Source organism: Silurus aristotelis (assembly GCF_946808225.1).
Source record: "Silurus aristotelis genome assembly, chromosome: 5".
Lineage (NCBI taxonomy): Eukaryota > Metazoa > Chordata > Actinopteri > Siluriformes > Siluridae > Silurus > Silurus aristotelis.
Genome location: NC_139578.1, coordinates 9,379,728 through 9,402,166, shown reverse-complemented (window position 1 = coordinate 9,402,166; position 22,439 = coordinate 9,379,728). Strand labels below are relative to the sequence as shown.

General features: G+C 38.1%; 1 protein-coding gene and 1 long non-coding RNA gene across 4 annotated transcripts; one reads left to right on the top strand and one right to left on the bottom strand.

Moving 5' to 3' along the window:
• LOC310726465 lies at window positions 1–7,263 on the top strand. Of its 3 annotated transcripts, XR_014533765.1 has the most exons (3): window positions 2–217; window positions 3,443–5,756; window positions 5,852–7,263. It is a non-coding gene; the product is annotated as an uncharacterized lncRNA (long non-coding RNA). The 3 variants fall into 3 exon arrangements; XR_014533766.1 differs by lacking the exon at window positions 5,852–7,263 and having other exon boundaries at window positions 1–217; window positions 3,630–5,723; XR_014533767.1 differs by lacking the exon at window positions 5,852–7,263 and having other exon boundaries at window positions 1–217; window positions 3,443–5,723.
• Window positions 7,264–7,272: 9 nt separating this feature from the next.
• Window positions 7,273–11,879, bottom strand: LOC310726459 (putative G-protein coupled receptor 141). The gene is made up of 2 exons (XM_083542045.1): window positions 11,744–11,879; window positions 7,273–8,276 (listed from the first exon to the last, which is right to left on the bottom strand). The coding sequence occupies exons 1-2, from the start codon at window positions 11,749–11,751 to the stop codon at window positions 7,382–7,384; spliced, it is 903 nt and encodes a 300-aa protein (XP_083398171.1). The 5' UTR covers window positions 11,752–11,879; the 3' UTR covers window positions 7,273–7,381.
• Window positions 11,880–22,439: the final 10,560 nt, after the last annotated feature.

Here is a 22,439-nt window from a genome sequence, read left to right as displayed (position 1 = left end):
TTCATGTGTGACACAAAAAAGCATTGGAACTTCTCTCTGAAAGCTGCCTCGTGTGTTTTCATTCCCCAAGCGCTTGTAGGAGAGCAGAGATCGAGAGGAAAGGCGGGGAATTCGGGGGTATCCTGTCTATTAGACAGAAGGTGATCCTGTCCAGGGGGCAGATGATGAGATAATTCCTTACAGTTTTTGGGGGCTCGTCCGGGATATAAGTATTCAGGTAAGTGCTGATTTGGTATCTTGCCATACCGTTCAAAGTGTAGCCACTGTTGTAAGAGAATTCCAACCGTTGTATATAACCTTGTCAGACAGTTGTACTTAGGTTGGATCATGGGTAATTCTGGAACAAAATATCCTAAACCAGATCCTGAGGAAGCCTCTCGGGACTGGATGAATCGTTGTGGTCTCACCTTTTTTACTACCCCTGGCTAGACAATTTAGCAGGGTGGACTGAACCACAACCTCAATTTTTGACTTATCCTCATGGTGGTATTTGAATATTTGACGTCTGCTCATTCACAAATTTATGAACGTTTGGGTGATCCCAACTGGGATTATTCTTATATGGGTGATAGTTATCAAAAAATGTGGTTGAATATGAAACCGATCTGTGATAAATATCATTCGATACCAAACTCCAAAAGAGAACTTAAGTCTCTGCCCCGAACCAAAGCCAACACCAAACCAAATCCATCCCTATTGCTAAATGCCATTTCTCGAACTCTGCATCAATGGCACGATGTACCCCTTTCTTTTCAATACAGGGGCTACAATGTCAGTAGTAGGGAAAAAATATGAGGGACCCATTTCAGGTAATTCCATTAGCTCTGTGGGTATTGAAGATATTGGGTATTGTTGAAAGGGAGACACCATTTACTCCGTCTGTGCTTGTGACATGTCCCTCAGACACGTACATTTTCCTGCAACATCAGTTTTTTTTATGTTTGATTGTCCGTTTAATCTCTTGAGCTGAGATCTCATGAGTAAGCTGCACGTCTCTTTAACCTTTTCTGGCTCTAAACTCACGGTTTCAGTTCCTGAATCTGCTCCGCTGTCATATCTACCTGATATAAAAATTAATGACTGTTTTCTCTCTGCCACACAGTGATTACCACTTCCTTCTGCACTGGGAGAGTTGCCATCTCCTCTATGGGTGGATCATAAGGATGATGTGGGCTTGGTACATTGTCTTCCTTATGAAGCAAAACTAAAACATTTGCACCCTGTGTTTGTCAAACAATATCCTCTCTCTGAATCAAAGTTACAGATAATAGACAAAATCTTGACCTCCCTGTTACAACAGGGAGTGGTCAAGCCGTGTGTAAGTTCATATAACACACTTGTTAATCCGGTCCCCAAACCGGATGGCACTTGGTGCTTTACTCAAGACTTAAGAAAAATAAATGATGTTGTGGTTCCTGTCGCACCTGTTGTAACCGATGTGGCATCTATTATTACTTCCATTCCGTGCAATCATACGCACTTCTCGGTGATTGACTTGTGTTCTGCCTTTTTCAGTGTTCCTGCAGAAGAGCAGACGCAGCCTTTTTTTGCCTTCACGCACAGGGGACGTCAGTACATGTGGACACGTCTGCCACAAGGATTCATTGACTCCCCTGCGGTCTTTTCCGCTGTGGTAAAGAATGCACTTTGTGATCTTGCTCTCCCCTCTGACTCTGTTGTCTTGCAGTATGCAGATGATCTCCTGGTCTCCGCGGCCTCTGAGGACCTCTGTGATCAGGCCTCCCTCTGCCTTCTTTGTCATCTGGCTGAAAAGGGATTCGATGTATCCAAAACCAAACTCCGGTTTTGCAGAACCACTGTGAAATATCAAGGGTTCGAACTTTCTCAAGGCAGCAAAAGGCTCTCTAAAGATCGTGTACAGGTCTTTCTCAACAGACGGCGTCCCTCCACAAAGCATGCTCTCATGGCTTTTCTGGGACTGATCAAGTACTGCCGACAATGGATACCTGACTGCTCTTGGATCTCACACAGCGATCCAATGCAGCACCCACTAACGTGGACACCTGAGATAAATAAGGCTTTGCGGGCAGCTCTGTGTTCCGCTCCCGTTCTCGGACTTCCGAATTATCACAAAGTCTTTCACCTTTATGCGTGTGAACAGGACGGAACTGCCTCTGCTGTGTTGTCACAGGAGCATGGGGGGGGCATGAGATGTGCGTTCCTGTCCAAAACACTTGACACCGTGGCTCAGGGTTGACCTGCATGTGTTCGTGCGGTGGCTGCTTGTGCTGTGATGGTACAAGACGCTGAAAAATTTGTGTTGTCTCATCCTATGATCTTGCACTCTCCGCATCAGGTGAAACAGGTTCTTCAGAATTTGCAAACACAACACATGACTGCTCAGAGAAAATAAGGATATAACACTATCCTATGTTCTACTAGTAACTTAGACATAAAGCCACTTCCTCTTTCGACACTTTAGGTCAAGCCCTTGCTCGCTTGATTAAAGCACAAGACAACACACTGCACGACACCACACATGATTGCTGCTCCGAGATCATTCACTCGACTAGTGTATGCCCAGATTTGTCTTCCACACCTTTATATAGGGGTGAGTCACTTTTTGTGGACGGCTCATGTTCAAAACCGTATGATGGTAAATTTCTGTGTGGTTACTCTGTCTGTTCTTTACCTGTCTCTGTTAAAGCTTATTCTTTGCCTTTTTGTTCTGCGCAGACCGTTGAACTCTTCGCCCTGACTCGCGCATGTGTCCTTTCTGAAGGCAAAGATGTCACGATTTATACCGACTCCCGATTCGCTTTTGGTATTGCGCATGATTTTGGCCGCATCTGGCAATCTCGTGGTTTCCGTTCGGCTGAAGGGAAACCTATCTCTCAGTTGTCATTAGTATAGGACCTTATCACTGCCTGTTATCTTCCTTGCTCTCTGGCTATTGTCAAAATATGCCCCCCCCCCCCCCCCCCCTGTGGGCCATTTAAATATCTTCTGGTTATGGTAGACAAGTTCTCAAGATAAGTTGAGGCTTTTCCTTGTCAGCGGGAAAATGGTAAAGTCGTCACACGTATCTTGGCAAAAGAAATCATACCGCGATACGGTGTTCCTCACGTTGTTGATTCAGACAAAGGCGTTTTCACATTCCCTATCACCCTCAATTCTTCGGCATTATAGAAAGAACCAACCAGACAATCGAGGACAACATACTAAAGCCATACAGGCTACAGGTAACAAAAATTCGGTAGACTTGCTACCCGCAGTCCTTGCTGAAATGAGAAAGACGTCCATTTATCACCACACGAAATTATTTTGGGGCGTCCATTTTCAATGCCTTGGAGAAAAGGTAAACCAGCAATAGGTACAACTGATCTGGATGTGCACATCGCTGAGTATTCTGCTGCCCTGATCGTTATGTTGTCAAAACATTACGAATTAATTTCTGAATCTGCACCTGTCATTTCTCTAGCACCAACCCATCCCTTTCATGTGGGGGACATGGTTTTGATTAAATCTCTAAAACCAAAGCCATTGGGTGAATGTAAGTACAATGGGCCAGCAGAAATAGTCGTGATCACACGCACAGGTGATATTAACTAATATTTTTCCTCAGTGGATCCATGCTACCAGAGTCAAGAAATGTCCCAATTTTTTAGAAGACATCTATCGGTTCCTGTTTCCCTCTGTCACCGTGCACCGCAACCCAGGAACGACTCCTCAGACCTTCTGGTGCTGACTCTTTGGCCATTCTCAACACTGGACGGTGTGAAACTGCAGGGAACGGAGAAACAGCCTCTTATCATACAAAAAGGAGCACAGCCAGTGACCAGTATGGCTGTCCATCTCTCCCTCATCCTGGTGATTGACAGCCTTGGGGCAGGGGTTCCCGCCCAGGCTCATCCACACAACACCTTCTGGCAATACCCCAACTGGGCAGTACAAGCAATCATTTATACCCGTCTGCTTTCCGGTTATCAACCTGTCCCTCGTGTTTCTGAATATTATTCGATTTCTATGCGACATGTTTGATTGTTTTATATTATGTTTATCCATTCTTGTTCATCATGGATAAAAGAGGGGAATTGTGAGAATTATTTTATATCTTTAAGTATTAGTCAGACATTAATCACGAGAATAATACTTGTGACCTCGAACATTCAGTTCTTGTCTTTATTTTCTATTTTTGCATACCTAGACTGTTGCCTTTTGGTATGTGCTGATCTGCACATATGCCCTAGACAGTTCCTCTTTCTGCTTTCTTCTTTTGCGCCGTTTCTCTATTCGCACCAACACTGAACTCTCTAAATGCTGCCTTGTGTGTTTTCATTCTCCAAGCGCTTGTTGGAGAGCAGAGATCTAGAGGAAAGCCTTAATTCGGGGGTATCCTGTCTATACGACAGAAGGTGTTCCTGTCCAGGGGGCAGATGATGAGATAATTCCTTACAATATCTTATACTTATTTAATTACGATACAGTGCAAAACCTCGATACTCGCAGGGGTTTTGAGGTTTTACCCCTTAACTTTGATGGTTCCTTTTTTAAAGGGGAATTGTACATGTACTGTACTGTTTTGTGAATTATTTGTCATAAATGTGTTTTTTTTACTACTTTAAATAAATAATACAATAATAAAATAGTTTTTTAAACATTTTTATGTAACTCTGTTTTGAAATGTTACTCCGAACTTTCGGATTTTTCACGAGTTACTTTTAGTCCGGTTCCAAATGAAGAGTCAGCAACTATCGAGGTCGCGAATATCGAGGCTCCTTTATATTTTTGCAATAATGTGGATTTGTAGTTCTAGTACAAATCCAAATTACTAGTACTCTCATACTGTTGCTTCTGATAAAAAACCTGACACATGAGTATCAGCAATGAACACTGTACATGCTATACGGAGGATGACACTTTACACAATACTATAGTTGGTGTATTCCACCAAATATTCACAGTAAAAAAAAAAGATTTGATCTTGATTTCCACTGTTCAGTACAGCTTTAATCCCCAGTGGAGCCTCAGTGCATGCACCAGTTGGCTGTACAATTAATTAGTAATCAACTGTTTTTTGAGTGACATCAGTATAGTTCAGAGGTAATGAAGGATCAAGCACAAGGGTTGAAAGATGTGGAAATCAGGATGATTACAACAAAATCAATGCAGCTGCCATCTCATCTATGAGGTTAGTTGCATTTCCTGGAGAGTGAAACCTCATATTATTCTATTAATGGCATAACAGGAAATGTGCATTGAAATAAACAGCAGACAGAGTGAGAAAGGAAGCAAGGTAAGACATTTCTCCTACACAGGAAAATAAGCATTAAACAGTTTTAACAGGTCTGTTCCTCAATGGTCAAATCCTTATTATTTTTTATAATAACTGCAGGAGCTTGACTTTATTACTTGACTCATTATTACAATGATATGTACTGTATGTTTCAGCTTTCTTCACATCATATGCAGGCTGTAATATAAGTAAATAACATAAACACTAATAGGATGTCCTACAGATCACAGCGAGTTATTACTTATATATTACTTGGTGTCAGGGAATGGATAGCGTCAGTATAGGGAATGAAACTCATGCTTTGATGCAGCCTGATCTCTTTGTTAAACATTTGTTTTCTGTCTAAGCAGGAAACTACTGTAAAAGTTCAACTGTATGTAAATGAAAATCACAATACTAGATGATTAGTTTAAAGGCCCAGTGCCAGTGGTGGACAGTATCGAAATAAATGTCATTTGTTACTGTACTTACAGTGAGTAGTTTTTTTTTCCACATATCTGTACTTTATATCTGTTTCCATTTTGGGAGATTTTACCTTTGCTATATTTCAGTCAAATATCTTACTTTTTACTCAACTACATTTTGCAAAATCAGTCGTTCTTATTTATTAATGAGTGCATAAAAACTGGTTAAGCACGCAGCAAGCCACCAATCAGAGTAGAGTGTGGGCTCTGTTTTGAACTTGCTTTGATTGCTGGTTTGCGGTTTCTACTTAACACAAACATACAGTTCATCATCAGTTCAACAGCAAGCAGAATATTTATGGAATAAATTATGGAAATAACTCCTGACTCGAACTTGCCACAACACCTATGGCCTTATTGGCAAAAATTTATTGGAAGTAGTTGAAAAGAAGGTTTTCAGCTAATGATAATATTAATAGATATGAAACAGTGTTTGACTCATTAATATTATTCTATTAATGTGTGCTTAGAATAACATGAGAGTCTTTTCACATAAATTGAGTTGATTAAGCAAAGAGTCTTTTGAGAAAAAGGATGATAGAAACATTATAGCCATAATAAATCATAGTACTTTGGATACTTTACATTTAAAGCAAATACTTCTGTACTTTTACTCAAGTGAAAGTTTAAGTTAAAGCACGATTATTATTACTGGAGTAAAAATTTTTCAGAGTGTATCTCTACTTTAACTCAAGCACATGATTTGTGTACTTTGTCCAACGAATTCTAGATGATTAAAGGGCTGACACTTAATGATTAACAACAGATGATTAATGTTTTTTTTACCCAACAATAAGTTTTCGAAGGCCAACCACAAGATGATTAAAAGGGCCCACTCTCATTATCAGTGCTAATCATTTTTAGTCCAACAGTAAAAGCCCAGCTTTAACCACATTAAAAGCATAACACTAGATGATTAAAGACCCAAGGCTGTAGTATTACTTGTAAAGCTCAACATTAGAGAATAACTTTACCTACTCTACTATATATTGTGGACACCTCACCATCACAACCATATGCTGCTATGAAGGTTAAAGAGCACAGTTGTACAGATTGTGAGTATACTATAATATTATAATTTTTCTAACCTCAACCTAATCGAACACCTAAGGGATGAACTGGAACAGTGAGTGCACCCCAGATCTCCTCACACAACATCAGTGTCAGACCTCAGTAATGCTCTTACATATCCTAATGAGAAACCTGGAAGGCTGGAGGAACAGCAAATGTCTCTAAATCTGGAGTTGGATGTTCGAAAAGCACAAAAATTGGTGTAATTTTTTAGGTGTCCACATGATTTTACCCATAGAGTATACAGGACATTTGTACAAAACACCCTTAATGTAACTGGATAGTAACTCCAGACCAGCAAGAGAGCAGATAATAATTCAAAAAAACAAAAACAAAGGAAATTACCGTTTGCAAACTAAACATGTGCAACTAATAATGCAAATATTTCACAGTTGAAGGGAGGAAAAGCACACACACACACACACACACACACACACACACACACACACACACACACACACACACACACACACACACACACACACACACATTCATGCAAATACATATTAAATATAATACAATACATATGTATATATAAAGGTATATGTGTGTAAGAGTATAGAGTATGTCACTCTCAGAGTTTAACACATCATGAAACACAACATATTTTGTAAACGGGTCGCCACAGACCCCTCCCAGCAAACATAAGCATGTCAAAGCAGCTGAAAGCTGTGATGGCCAGAAAAACCTCATTGACCTTTTCGAGTCCTGGCCAAAATGTGCATGCATAGTAGATCCTGAAGGCCTGGTAAGGCACGAAGCACAAGAGCATAATCAACACAAAGCACAGACTCTTGATCTGAGCCCAGAACTCTTGATGAACCCATGAGAGATTCCCGTGCTTTCGGCACACGCGCCACAGGATGTAGCACTGACACGAGGCCAACACCACCCAAATCAACAGCACCACAGTGCAAATGATGTAGTTTAGCACTTTCACATTTGTATTATAAAGAGCAATTCCAAAGGCAAAACACTGGTTATTATTTGTAGCCATTCCAACTCCATAGCTGACGGTAGAAGAAATCACTGTAGCCAAAATGATGGCCCAGATGGCCACACTGGCTATTACGGCATGCAGATCCCGGTAGAATTCCAGTCTGAGTCTCCATTCAAAGTGGGCTAGGTATCGCGTGCACAGGATAATAGCGTAGAAGATGAAGCTGAGGTACATGTGCACGTGAAGCATGCTGCTGATCACTTTGCAAAAGCTAAAGCCCAGTTCCCAGTTATTGACGGAATAGTAGTAAACACGAAAGGGCACCGTGAGAAGGAAGATCACGTGTACCACAAGCAGGTTGATTATTGACACCCTGGTGACAGACAGCATAAGGGTGGACATAAGGGTAGTGCTCATCATTATCACCCCAATGATCCCACCAATAAACACAAGCAGGTAGAGCACCACCAGCGTGATCCTGTATTCGATGGGTAGGGTGTGGTCAATCGGTGGGGAATCTGTGCCGTTGCTGATTATTTCGCTCCTAAAAAAAAGACAGGAAGTGTTTGTCATTTTTAGTATGTTCATATTGAGTATAATTCCAACTGAAGAGATTTGATTTGTAAATAGCATATAAGAATACCGTATAAGCTGACAGAAAATAATACACTTGCGAACAGATTCTTATGTAACGCATGTCCAAGAACGCTCAATTGCAAATCCAATTCCATGTACTGTAAATAATAAATACTGTAAAGATGTCATATTTATAACTTATATCTTTATAACTATTTTATGTTATAGAACAGTCAATATAATGTAATGTGAAGCACACAGCTTATTGTGTATTCAGAGTAAAGACTTTAAGCATTCACATTCTTGCTATTAATTTAGCAGAAATGTGGGCTGAAGCAGAAGTTATGAAAGACTTCCCTTGTCACCAAACTCATGCACCTCTAATATGTAATTACACATTCTAATACTAATATGTACAGTACAGACCAAAAGTTTGGACACACCGTCTCATTCAAAGAGTTTTCTTTATTTTCATGACTATGATAATTGTAGAGTCACACTGAAGGCATCAAAACTATGAATTAACACATGTGGAATTATATACATAACAATAAAGTGTGAAACAACTGAAAATATGTCATATTGTAGGTTCTTCAAAGTAGCCACCTTTTGCTTAGATTACTGCTTTGCACACTCTTTGCATTCTCTTGATGCCTACTTTGAAGAACCTACAATATGACATATTTTCAGTTGTTTTACACTTTTTTGTTATTTATATAATTCCACATGTGTTAATTCATAGTTTTGATGCCTTCAGTGTAACTCTACAATTTTCATAGTCATGAAAATAAAGAAAACTCTTTGAATGAGCAGGTGTGTCCAAACTTTTGGTCTGTACTGTATATGTACATGAGTACACAAATAAGTACAATAAGTACATATTCTTTACACATATTGTGCCTTACATAGATCTTGCACAAATCATTCACATCACATGCTTTTTTTTAACAAAAATACATATAAAAAAAAAAAAACAGGGGCTAAACGTGCCTGATAAGTGTTTCATGAACAGGTAGATCTTCCTCTGTCAATTGAAGATTTAAAGATGTACACCAAGACAGAAATGAAAAAATGTGACCTAAACTTAATTGAACACCTAAGGGATGAACTGGAACAGTGAGTGCACCCCAGATCTCCTCACACAACATCAGTGTCAGACCTCAGTGAAGCTCTTACATATCCTAATGAGAAACCTGGAAGGCTGGAGGAACACCAAATAGGACTAAATCTGGAGTTGGATGTTTGAAAAGCGCAAAAATTGGTGCCATTCTTTTTAGGTGTCCACATCATTTTACCCATACAATATACAGGATATTTGTACAAAACACCCTTAATGTACCTGGATAGTGCCTCCAGACCAGCAAAAGAGCAGATCATAGTGTTTTATTCAAAAAACAACAAAAAAGGAAATTACCGTTTGTAAACTAAACGTTTGTGACTACAATGCAAATATAAGCCAATAATAATGCAAATAAAAATGAAGCGGAAGTTGTGAAACACTTCCTTTGCCACCAAACTCACTCAGCTTGTCGAATGTGAGCTCTATATGCTTGTTTGCAATATAAATACGAAAGAGTATTATCTGTAGCAAAGAGCATTAAAATACACTTCCCTTTACATCCCAAATCAGGAACTCTGATTTTAATAAAAATGTAAGCAGTAGGAAATGTATACAATAGATTGGTAAAAAAAAAAAAAAAAGACAACTACATTGCTTAGTGTAATCAGAAGCAAACTGAAACCTGAATATCTGAAATAATCACAAACATACATGTATCATCAAAAGTATGTGGGCACCTGATTACATATGCTTTACCTATACATGGTTCTTCTAAAAAAATATATATAAAATGTATAGGAGGTCTTTGCATATTATCAAAATACAATTAACATTGTTAAAAAAAACTTGTGTCCTGCACAGAGACCTGAGCTTAACCCAATTGAATACCTATAGGAAAAAAAAGGAACACTGACTGCACCCGAGACTTTACAGGACATACGCTCTTAACTTACTAATGCTCTTGTGGGTGAATGATCACAATCCCGCTCAGCCATGCTCCAAAATATAGTGGTTATTTTTCCCTGACGTTTGGAGCATATTATAACAGTGAAGGAGGACAAGATCTGGAATCAGCAGTTCAATATCTACATAAGTAAGTAGAATAACTACATATTCTAACATATGTAAACATATGTATATGTACACATAAATTACTAATATGCATGTACTAGTGTGTATATATAAATGAGTACACAAATAAGTACAATAAGGACATTTTTTTACACATACTGTGTCTTACATAGATCTTGCACAAATTCTTATATACATACCTACATACATACATACATACATACACACAGTACTTAGTGTATTAGCTTTTGCACATTTTCGATGCTATAGCCGTTATATTGATTAACTGTATATATATATATATATATATATATATATATATATATATATATATATATATATATATATATATATATATATATATATATATATGCGTTAATAACAAGTTAACGCAATTTCGTTAATTTGATTAATTTGCAATTAATACAGTGAGCCTTTCTGTTTGACCATTTTCTTAAAAAATATAAATAAATATAAAAGAGGCGAAGTTAAAACCTTTAACGCAACACACATTTATTCACAATGTCCTTTCTTCATGTGGATATATATATATATATATATATATATATATATATATATATATATATATATATATATATATATATATATATATATCACTAAACATTTGTTTTACTGATGGGCCAACTCTTAAATCAAGCACCAAAATCCGCCATGATGCACACGTCCGGCAATTTAAATCATCCGGGTGGAAACATAGCACAAGTTTCGTTTGGTGTCCCGATGATTTACGTAATTTAAAACTATTACAATTTTGTCTTTGTGCTCTATGTTGAGTTTGGTTTCACTAATAATAAACATACATTTGCATTAAGCATCAATATTTGTCCATGCCCATGTTGATTAGAGTATTAAAGTATTAATTTAAGGTACATTTAAACCAGACAAAAATGTGCGATTAAGTTGTGATTCAATATTTTAATCGACTGACATTTTTATATATAAAATCCAAACAGAAAGAAGACATTTCCCCACAAAGATGTAGTGCATACAGCTCATTTAGTAGTGGCTTGCTTGTGTTTGATGTGTTTTCATCTATACTCACATTCCTTGCTCTCAGAACACATCATTCATTTAATGTCTCTAAAAGTGTTATTTTCTCAGCATGTAATTAGCATACTTAAGATACAAGTGTATTATGTAAAACCACATATTGTACTAATGTTTTAACAAATATTACCCAAAAAAGTGTAACATACATTTTATTATGAAATGATATGTTAGAATGTACAGTATATGGTTTGACGTATGCATTATATACATATTATACATTAAAGATTACTTACCCATTCATACTTGAAATAGTAGTTTGTGTTTTTAATAATAAAAAAGGAAATCATTCAAATCGGTCAGTATGTAGTGTCTCTTTCTGCCGTCCTGACATAAGCCAGCCCCCACGCACTTGAGGAAGTGTTGCAAAAAAGATTGAAGATTAACAATGGCTTTTCACTGAACAAAGTTAAGGCATATAATGTGATTTTACCAAATCAGCACAGAAAATATAGAGTCTGAAAGAGAAGTCCGTTTATGAGAGGCACATTTATTTATTTTGGAAAAAAAGAAAAAAGACTGATAATCAAGTGTTCATGACATAACATAAAATTATACTGCACATAGATTGTGATAAGGCAGTAATGAGTTTTCAGTGTCGTGAACTTTAAACCCTATCCAAATGCTGGTCTTTCCTTCCAGAAAGGTTCTCACTAATCTTGAATAAATACGGACATACAGTAAAACTTGAAGTTCAAGGAAGTAGCAAGGATTCTTGACAAACTGCTTATGTTTTCACTGATGTAAGTTTAGTGTAGAGGTCATTATTCAGACCATGAATGAAGCTTAAAGCAGTGTGCATCACTGTCTAAATAACAGGTTCAAAGTATACATAATTAACCAGTATCATTCAATGCTGATGCTATTTGAGAATAATAAATAAAATAAGGATACATGAAGAACAAATTCATCCTGAATTTATAAAACAATGTTGCATTTCCACAAGACAGTAAAAACATTTACAAATAAAAAATATATTTACCATATGCGATCGTTTCGCTATTATCGGTTTCATCATGACCGTAATATTTTACTAGCATGCCAATCCACCCATGAGCAAGAATACATATACCAAAACATTTCAAAATGTGTAGCTCTAAAACACTGTTTATAGGGCTTAAAGTATTTGTATTGAACATTAAAATGAACATTTGTTTTCTTTTTTATCACATTTTCATCAAAAGCACAAGATTTTTTTTTCAATACTTTTTAGAGGTCACGTCCATCTGAATCTCTCCACTAAAGACATGTGGTGAATGAACTATTTCTTCAAGTATGTATTTACATTCACAACACACAGACACACACACACACACACACACACACACACACACAGACACACACAGCTAACTGCAGCACCATGCTGAACTAAAACAAATGCAGTACTTTGTAGACAACTTTGTAGAACACCCCATTCCATATTCAGTCCCCATTTGGTCTTCTAATAACCACTCTTCTAACCCTAACCCTAGATTTGTGGTGTGGTTGTGGAGATTTGTGCATATTCAGACACAAGGGTGAGAGTAAATTCAGGTTTGCCTCCAGCTTTGTGATATCAGTTTGAGGAAGAACCTCATATGGCTGAAATAGTCCCAGTACTTTGTCCACATGTATGAGGAAGTTAACATCAAACAGTTGAGATAAATCGACAAGTGACTGAACATAAGGTAATACCCTGGATTAGGTTATAGATTACGCTTTAGGAACTCGAGCTGCATCAACAATGCATTGGGATCGCCTCTGCGTGACCACGCTCTGAAACACATGTGTATTCAGTCCAACGGAAAAGCGTGACGTCACCGGCAGGGTGACATCACAACCAGGAAGTTATAAAAGCACATGCAGGGATGCTAGCTTCTGTTTCTTCAGGAAACGCTCTGTGTGTGTGTCGGTTTGTTTTGCCACAGGTAAGTATAGGTAAGACAGTAAAAGCAAAAAGAGTGGAGCATGCTCTCTCATGTCCTTGTGTACGTTTCACGGCTCTTTGAGGAGGGCATACTCGCTAGCATTACTCGAGGTTCTGGCCCCACTTCCGTCGAGGCAAAGTGTCATTTGTGGTCATGGGTTTGCAAATGGACCTGGCAGAGGGAATGGAGACGGGCTTGTCCCTTTCTTCTTTCTCACCTGCCAGATCCAGCACCTTCTCCTAGGGCTTGGGAGCCCACTCTTTGGTGGTTTCTTCCCACTGTGGAGAAGATGCAGCTCTCCACCTCTCTTCCTCCAAGGAGAAACAACTCGTGCTGTTTCCAAGGTGTCCAGGTCCTGGGGCAACCTTTTACGGCAGGTCGGCAGCATTTCAGTACTTCCTCCCTCATCGCTCTCACGGGGCTGCTAGATGGGCACAGCCCCAGCCCAGCACGAGCGGTCATCGTGAAGTCCAGAGACTTGCTGTTGCCACTCGCACTCCCTCTGCCATGGACTCTAGGCAATGCCCTAGGTTGAAGCCCAGGGAAGTGACGGATCTGAGGACCGTCATGTTCAGCAAGAGGGCTTCGACAAATGAGTCCTGACCACTCAGTGCTCTTCTCGGTGCTCTCAGGAGATCGGCTTGTTAACCCTACCACCTCAGGCGTTTCAGGGCTCCAGCGAGTTGGTGGGGCTGGCTGCTCAAGCTGCTCTAGGCACGTTAGAGGTCGATCTCGAGAGACTGATTCCCTTAAGATAGCCGGGAAACTCCTGCCAAACCTGTCTCCATGGGTCCTGCGCACTGTAGAAAGAGGCTACATGATTCAGTTCGGGTCTCGTCAGCCTTGATTCAACGGGGTGTGCTCTGGTGGGGCCTGAGCAGGCTCTGGTTATGGAACAAGAAGTAGAAACTTTCTTAAGAAAGCAGGTCATCGAGGTGGTCCCTCCGCCCAACATAAAGTCCGGTTTCTACAGCCGGTACTTCATAGTTCCCAAAAAGGATGGGGGGATGGGTATCATTTTGGATCTGCGTCAGCTGAACTGCTCACTAATTAGGCTCAAGTTCAAGATGCTCACGCTGAAACAAATTGTGTTACAGAGAACTGGTTTGTCCTAAATATCTAAAGGTCGCGTACTTCCACATACCGATCCTTTCTTCACCCAGGAAGCTCCTGAGGTTTGCTGGTCAACGATGGGGTGACGTCTTGCTTTTACGTTGGACTGATTACACACGTGGTTCAGAGCGTGGCTCCCAAAGCATTGTTGATGCAACGTCTTCCTTGGGGAACCAGGATTACATACGTAACCTAGAGACGTTCATTGTGAATGCTGAAATGGGGGTGGAATTGAATGTGACAGTAAAAAGTAATGCAGATAAATGCTCTTCATAGTTTAGCCTTTTTAAGTATGAAAACAATTAACATAAGACAAACATAATCCTTCTTACTTTCAGAACACTCTTTTGTTTCTTAGTTTCTTCTGTAATATATCCCACATAATCCACTGCACTTCACGCTGCACTAAATGACACCATTCTTCATTTATATCTTTATTTATTTTGATTTAAACATTCATGATCAAGAGTTTACAACGTTTTACTGACCTTCTAATCATCCTTATCTATTTCATCCGTGTGCCACAGATGCCTGGAATCGTCCTGTGGATGACATTGCAGTGTATTAGCTGGCGACCACTGCTGACTGATCTCAGAGGCATTCGGGATACAGGCCGTATCTGGAAATCACACTAGTTTAATGAACAGAGGGGCAGTGGTTTTGAACCTTCTCTTGGAGATTAGCTGTGGATAAAATACACACTAATCCAGACCAACACATGGCAAGTCACATTCTGAAAGCGTGTATAAGCATTTTCTGCCTCTAGATGAATGTAATATTCTGTTGTTGGAACAAAATGGCCAATATACTGTATATACACTACTGTATATATACTAAGCTTCTGCATCTTATGTTCTGTGTTCATTTTAAGGAAATAACGGTACACAAAAGTCACAGTTCAGTTTGTATCTTAGATTTGAAGTCAAAGTTTGGTTTAATTTTGGTATGGTTAAGGGGGAAGGAATAGCAAATATATAATTGCTTGTCATTTTTTATTAACGCAGTTTATTATTATTAGCATTCATGAACATCAACAATTTACATTTTTAAAACAATTTCAAATAAAATGCTGCTTGGTTCGAATAAAAAAAATATAGATATAAAAACAAATTAAAATCAATCAAATTAATGCAATCCACTTTTTTCATTATGTTGATTAACTTAAGTAATCCATTAAATTGGTGCAAATTAAATTGATTCAATAAAATTAGATTGTAATGAAATAGTGTGTTTTACATTTAATATTCCATTTTATAAAGATATGATCTACTTAACTGTTCTACTTATTTCAGCATACTTTAACAAATGTTTTCTTTCTCTCTATTCCTCATTTATTCACTCCCATGATATGTGGAATTGTCAGGATTTTCTCCTTTAAGAAAAATTCTTAAAACTCGACACAAAATGATAAAGAATCCATATCTCTAGACTGTGGTAAAAAGGATGGCGATGACAGGAAGTGGTAGCGATTTCATGCATACGCAAAACAAAATCTGAATTTCCACACATGGTCATTACTAATCGTGTTTCCGGTATGGATTGAGTAACCACAGTAACACTGCGCTCAAAGTGCAAGACTAAACAAGCGTGTGGTCCATGAAAGAGGGAACTCAGATTTTGACTATGTTCTGCTAGTAACAAAAGAATTGCATTCGGTGTGTAAGGAAACGGCTCGGTACTAATACATGTACCGTTGCATTCCTAGTTAATTGAGTTGTGTTGCATGGACAGTTGTTTAAACGGGCAGTTTTTTTTTATAATGAGATAGACAGCCACATTAGCCTAGACTGTAAAAATGAACATATTCCACTGCACATTTCCCATAATCATTTTTTTTTCTGTTCTTTTCTTTTCTTCTTCTACAGTAGGATTTTATGGTGAAATTGTTATTAATACAGGTGCCAAACACTGTACAAAGATATAATACTGTAGATTATATAGTAATCTGCAAAGTGATGAAGAGTGTGTTAGAGAAGTAAAGAAAAGAGTGCAGGCAGGGTGGAGTGGGTGGAGAAGAGTGACAGGAGTGATTTGTGATAGAAGAGTGTCTGCAAGAATGAAAGGGAAAGTTTATAGGACTGTGGTGAGACCTGCGATGTTGTATGGTTTAGAGACAGTGGCATTGAGTAAAAGACATGAGGTGGAGCTGGAGGTAGCAGAGCTGAAGATGTTGAGGTTTTCGTTGGGAGTGAGGAGGATGGACAGGATTAGAAATGAGTTTATTAGAGGGACAGCGCATGTAGGACGTTTTGGGGACAAGGTGAGGAAGGCGAGATTGAGATGGTTTGGACATGTGCAGAGGAGGGACATGGGGTATATTGTTAGAAGAATGCTGAGGATGGAGCCATCAGGAAGGAGGAAAAGAAGAAGACCAAGGAGGAGGTTTATGGATGTGGTGAGAGAAGACATGCAGGTAGTTGGTGTGAAAGAGGCAGATGTAGAGGACAGGGTGGTATGGAAACGGATGAGCCACTGTGGCGACCCCTAATGGGAGCAGCCGAAAGACAAAGAAGAAGAAGATTATATAGTTATCAGACAACATCTAAGAAAGTTTAGAATCACAACCTGTCACATGACAGCCAGTCAGGTTTCTTGATGCTGTCTGACAGGGGCCAGGATTATCATGTTTTCCAGAGATGTTGTCAAAGCTAAAGAGAGATTGTTGCTGAGTCAAGCAACTAAAATGTGATTATCAGAAAAATAGATCTGTCAGACACAAATCAGTCAAATGATTGGCTGATGAAATAAACAATTATAAGTGAAGACGGGCTACAACATCTTATGATGTAACATATTAATACATACAACTATTTTCATAATGAGAAATATATTACTGAACACAAAATCTTTATTTTTGCTCTTATTTTTTTTCCTGTTCAGAAGAGAAACTATTACATATTCTAATAAACAATGCTTGAGTCATTATGATCCCATACCCCCTGTAAATGGCTTTGAGATGCAATTTGGAGTTAATCAATTGGGTAAAACAAAATTAAATTCCCTTTCTTTTCATTTAAAAGAGTTGTTGAGCCTCAGACTTATAAAATTTTGTAATTGTAAATTTATTGTTGACTTTTAGACTTTATAGTCGCTTCCTAAATATAATTGAATGTAGTTCATGCTAGCGCTGACAGTACAGATGGTGCCACTTCATAGGTCACTTCCTGCTAACTTTCCTGCTGATCGATTTGCTCAAAAAGTCTTCCCAAGCAAGAACTATTACCCTGTCCTCTATGGCTCCTAGCTGGAGTGCCATTAAACTGCATGACATCAATATAGAGGAGTAACTATGGCAGGAGGGCATATAGATAGCACTCAAGCGAATATCCTGTGCACTTGTTCCTTGGATGTTGCTCTTCTAAATATTTTTTAAAGCAGAGTAACACATGCATAATAACTATTTAAGCCATAGGTAAGAATTTATTTGATTACAGATTTTCTTTTGATATATCATAATGTCTCGATTGTCATGTAATGTAATTATGAACAATATACTGATATCTAACAATTCTATTCACTTTGGGGGGGAACAAGTATTTTAAGCAAAATGAAAGAAATCATTAAGTAATGAATAAAACACAAAGCAGAAACATGAACAAACCTGAGCATGAGAAAAAACACCATAAAACAACAAGTGGGAGAAAATGAGGTTCTGTGAAGTGTGAGGATAAACATACAAGTGCTAATGATTTGTGTTTTGGATTTGCTGTGTCTCGTACGGTATAATCCTGACATTATTGGAAAATAATCGATGATGAGATGAAGTAATGTCCCAAAGTGTGATTACAACTTTTATATTCAAATAGAGTTGAATTCAATGCTGCAGAGCATGCCATTGTCCTTCATAACAATTTCTATCACTCTCGTACCAGCCTTTTTTTTTTTTTACTCTCTTGAGGTTAATAAGACAATCCTCGTCATGTTACCAAGAAACACTTTTCATCCTGAAAAATTTACAGCTTTACCTCAATCCCTGACACTTGGGAAATTATTATTTTTTTTTTTTTTGCTATACGAAGCATTTGCCATATATAATCAATATAATATGAAATCTACACTGAACTGAAAAGACATGAACCTTGAGCTCCTTTGCATGTAGGAAAAGGTCAAGCCTGTCTCTAAGACAACAGTGCAGGGATTTCACACAGTGGTGGTTATTGCAGGTGATTACATTCCCACATGGTTGCTAATTGTCTCCAGTTGTTTACTAAATCCCAGTGGTATGATTGAGTCCACGAGGCACAAGCCTATGACGTGTAATCATTGAGCATCGTGTAATCATTTTTCTTCTTGTCGCTTTATAGCCATTATAAACCTTCGAGTTGCACAAGAGCTGATCTGGATGATGAAATAGCACAGAAACTATGGGAGCTGGGTTGCCAGATGTTTGAATAAACTGGGAATGAATGCAAAAATATTTAGTCAATTAAGGCAATCACAGGGTGGCAGCACAGCAAAAAAAACCCTGAAAACTAAACAGTCCAATTCTTGTGCGTCTGTTCCCATTATAGCTGCTGTTCTTGGCTGACAAAAGTGAAACCCTAGGTAGACTTCTGCTGCCTTCAGTTAAACCACACAGTGTGAATTCTGACATGTTTTTCTGCTCACCACATTTGTTACAAGTGGTTGTTTGAGTTATCAAAGCCTTCCTGTCAGCTCCTGTCCATCCTCCTCTGACCTCTCTCATGAATAATGCCTTTCGCTTGACAGAACATTTACTCACCTGAAGGTTTTATAGTATGTGTTTATATGTGAAAACCCCAGAAGATCAGCAAATATATATTAATATCATTGGATCTCTTTTTTCTTATCTGTTTGAAGTTCAACAACCTACATTTTGACAGTTTTTTATTTACCATTTACATGTTTTTTCATAAAACATTTCTGCCTTGATTTTTATTCCTTTTTGAAGTGACTTATGGCTGAACAGAAATGATACACACCTATTTTCTCTATTAATGAATAAATTTACTCTGGTACGCTAGATTACAAACTTCCAGGAAGAGGTAAGTCTTCATCTGTCGCTTGAAGGTAGCCAAGGACTGTTTGGAAATCTCAGGGAAGTTCATTCCACCACCTCGATGCCAGAACAGAGAAGAGCCTTGAAGTATACTTACCTCTTGCCATGAGAGAAGGTGGTACCAGTCAAACAAAGAAGCACAAGAATCATAACTATGTATCAAACCATTATTGTAGTAGTGATCAAGTTAATGAATGAATTACAATTTTTGACTGTTGGGCAAAAAAGCATATAGCTTTTGCCATGTATGATTCCATTACTGACATTTTAATACATTTCTGATTCCTGTCTGATTATGGCATTAATAAATGCATAGGGCAGTTATTGTAGCATGTAACTTGTTCCTGCATGTTTTTTATGGACTTTGATATTTAACAAATGACAAACCTTTAGCAATGAGTTCGGCAATAACTGATAAAAGGAAATTATTTATTAAAAGGCACAAGAGAATGTGTGATATGGATAGGGTTTATTTAAATAAAAAGCTTTGAGGTAAGTAACACAATTTCAGAGGGAGGGCTAAGAAAAACTACATTATCCTTCACCTCCCACCCAAAGTTCCTGAAACAAATATTATCTTTGTTTGAATGAGACAACGACAGTCGTTGTGGCTCCATATCAGCTCACAGATAAGCTATGTATAAAAAAGCTTTTTTACCCCATTCAGCCAGCTCTGAAAAAATGATTAGATCTAGTCACATAAATTTTTTTCTTCAATCAAGTAGAAGTACAGATATTCACGTTTTAAAAGTCTCTGGTAAAAGTTCAAGTAACGACTACATTTTTTCACTCAAATTAAAGTAAAGGCGTTTGGTCTCTGACATGTTCTTAAGTAAAAAAAAGTAGCCATTACTACTATCTGTTTAAGTGTCACACTGGACCTCACATCATATTATGTTACATACAAAAAATAAATCACATTTTTTTACCCAATGAATGTACCCAGGCTGAACATCCACCATATGGAACACAAGCAGAGAAAAGATTATGATAATCAGGTGATGAGGAATGTTTACATCATTTACATCGTCTCATTCCTGTTAACCCCATACTTCTTGTTGCCTTCTGATTTGCTCATTCTTAGCTTTGTAAACTAACCTGTGTCTGTGGTGTGTGAGAGCCAGGAGATGATACACCAGTGTTAGATTGAAAAAGCTGTGCAATTGGGTGTTGATGGGCTGAAAACAGTGCAATGAGAAGATGAAATATTGACATTTCACCAAATAGATTAAGCTGGTTTGGAAATGTAAGAAGTGAAAAGTACAGATATTTGTGTAAAAAATTTGGAGTGAAAGTAAAAAGTTAAAAAAAATAGTGAAGTAAAGTCTAGTAAAGAAAAATCTACTTAAGTACAGTAACAAAGTATTTGTACTTTGTTACTTCCCATCTCTGTATTTATGTGTGTATATATATATATATATATATATATATATATATATATATATATATATATATATATATATATATATATGTGTATATATATATATATATATATATATATATATATATATATATATATATATATATATATATATATATATATAATTATATATAGGTTTTGACATTTTATAAAGTTAAATTAGAGATTCCCACGTGATTCTCACATTTAATTAATCCAAATAAAATTCCCTGCTATTGGGTTTGTAGTGTTGCTTGTTTGTCTGTTTTGGTATAAAAAAAAATATTTAAAAATGTTTCTGGTTATTATTTTTTATTTCTAGAATATTAAAACAAGCATATGCTGTATTTAATTGTAAACATATAGATTTGTGCAAACACATATAGACGTATACATAAAGATACAGATTTAAAAGGTACATGATACAATGCAATGGGGCACATCAGCAGTGATGTATCCTAATCACCCCCCTTTTTGCCTCCACAATGATGCCTAATAGCGTAAGTACTTTGCAAAGTGAATGCCCTGCAAAACCTTTGCAGCCGACCTCCAAAGACTCACAACGAATTTTCCAGCCCTGCCTTCTACACTCTTCAACCAGCTCTTGGTACTTAGACCACTTTCTTTCTTTGTCTTTGTCCATGCGCTCTTCCCAAAGCACATTAAAAAAAGGAGGTTTTTACCCCAGAACTGGAGGTTTGCAAAACTCGGTAAGACATCATAGACGGAACCCGATAAGATGAAAATTTGCTTTCCAGATGTCAGCCCAGGTGATCTTATGTTGCCGAATATTGACCCATCTTGTCCAAGCTCCTTGATGTTCCAAACCCACCATCCGACTAGATCTTACTTCCTCCATGCCTGCCCACACTTCCTGCTGAACAAGATGTTGACATTCTTTACCTTATGCATTGCCAATTCTCACAACCAGAAAACCTGCATGCCCTGTTGCTATGGGCCCCACCAGTGCCTTATGCCTCAACCGTGACTCAGCCACTTCTAGTGATTTCTCTGCGCTCCATTACCTGCCTGTATGCCAGCTGCAGCCACCTTAGGATCCCTAGACTCTCTATACTCTCTATACTTTTTCCCTTGTTTTTGACACCATGAAGTCTGCTTATCGGGAAGTGCAGAATATTACTGGTGCCATATAAAGCAGCACTGCTCAGGCCTCGAGGTAAACCAAGCCACCTTCGCAGGTAGCTACTTATCTTTCCCACCAAGGCTTCAATCGTTGTTATAGGCACTTTGTACACTAGCACAAGCACTAGGCCACAGGATCTGGGGCAGGATACTATGCTGATAAATCCAGGACTTGAACTTCCCTGGAAGACCCAATTTATCCACCTTGCTTAGCCAAAACTCGAGCTTCTTACTGGTTTTCTGGATAGAAGCAAAATCCCAGAGGCTACAATCAAAACGCTTACCAAGGCTCTTAACTGGCTGTTCAACTAAAAACAGAACTTGTCCACCATTTTCTCCCTCTTGAGCAC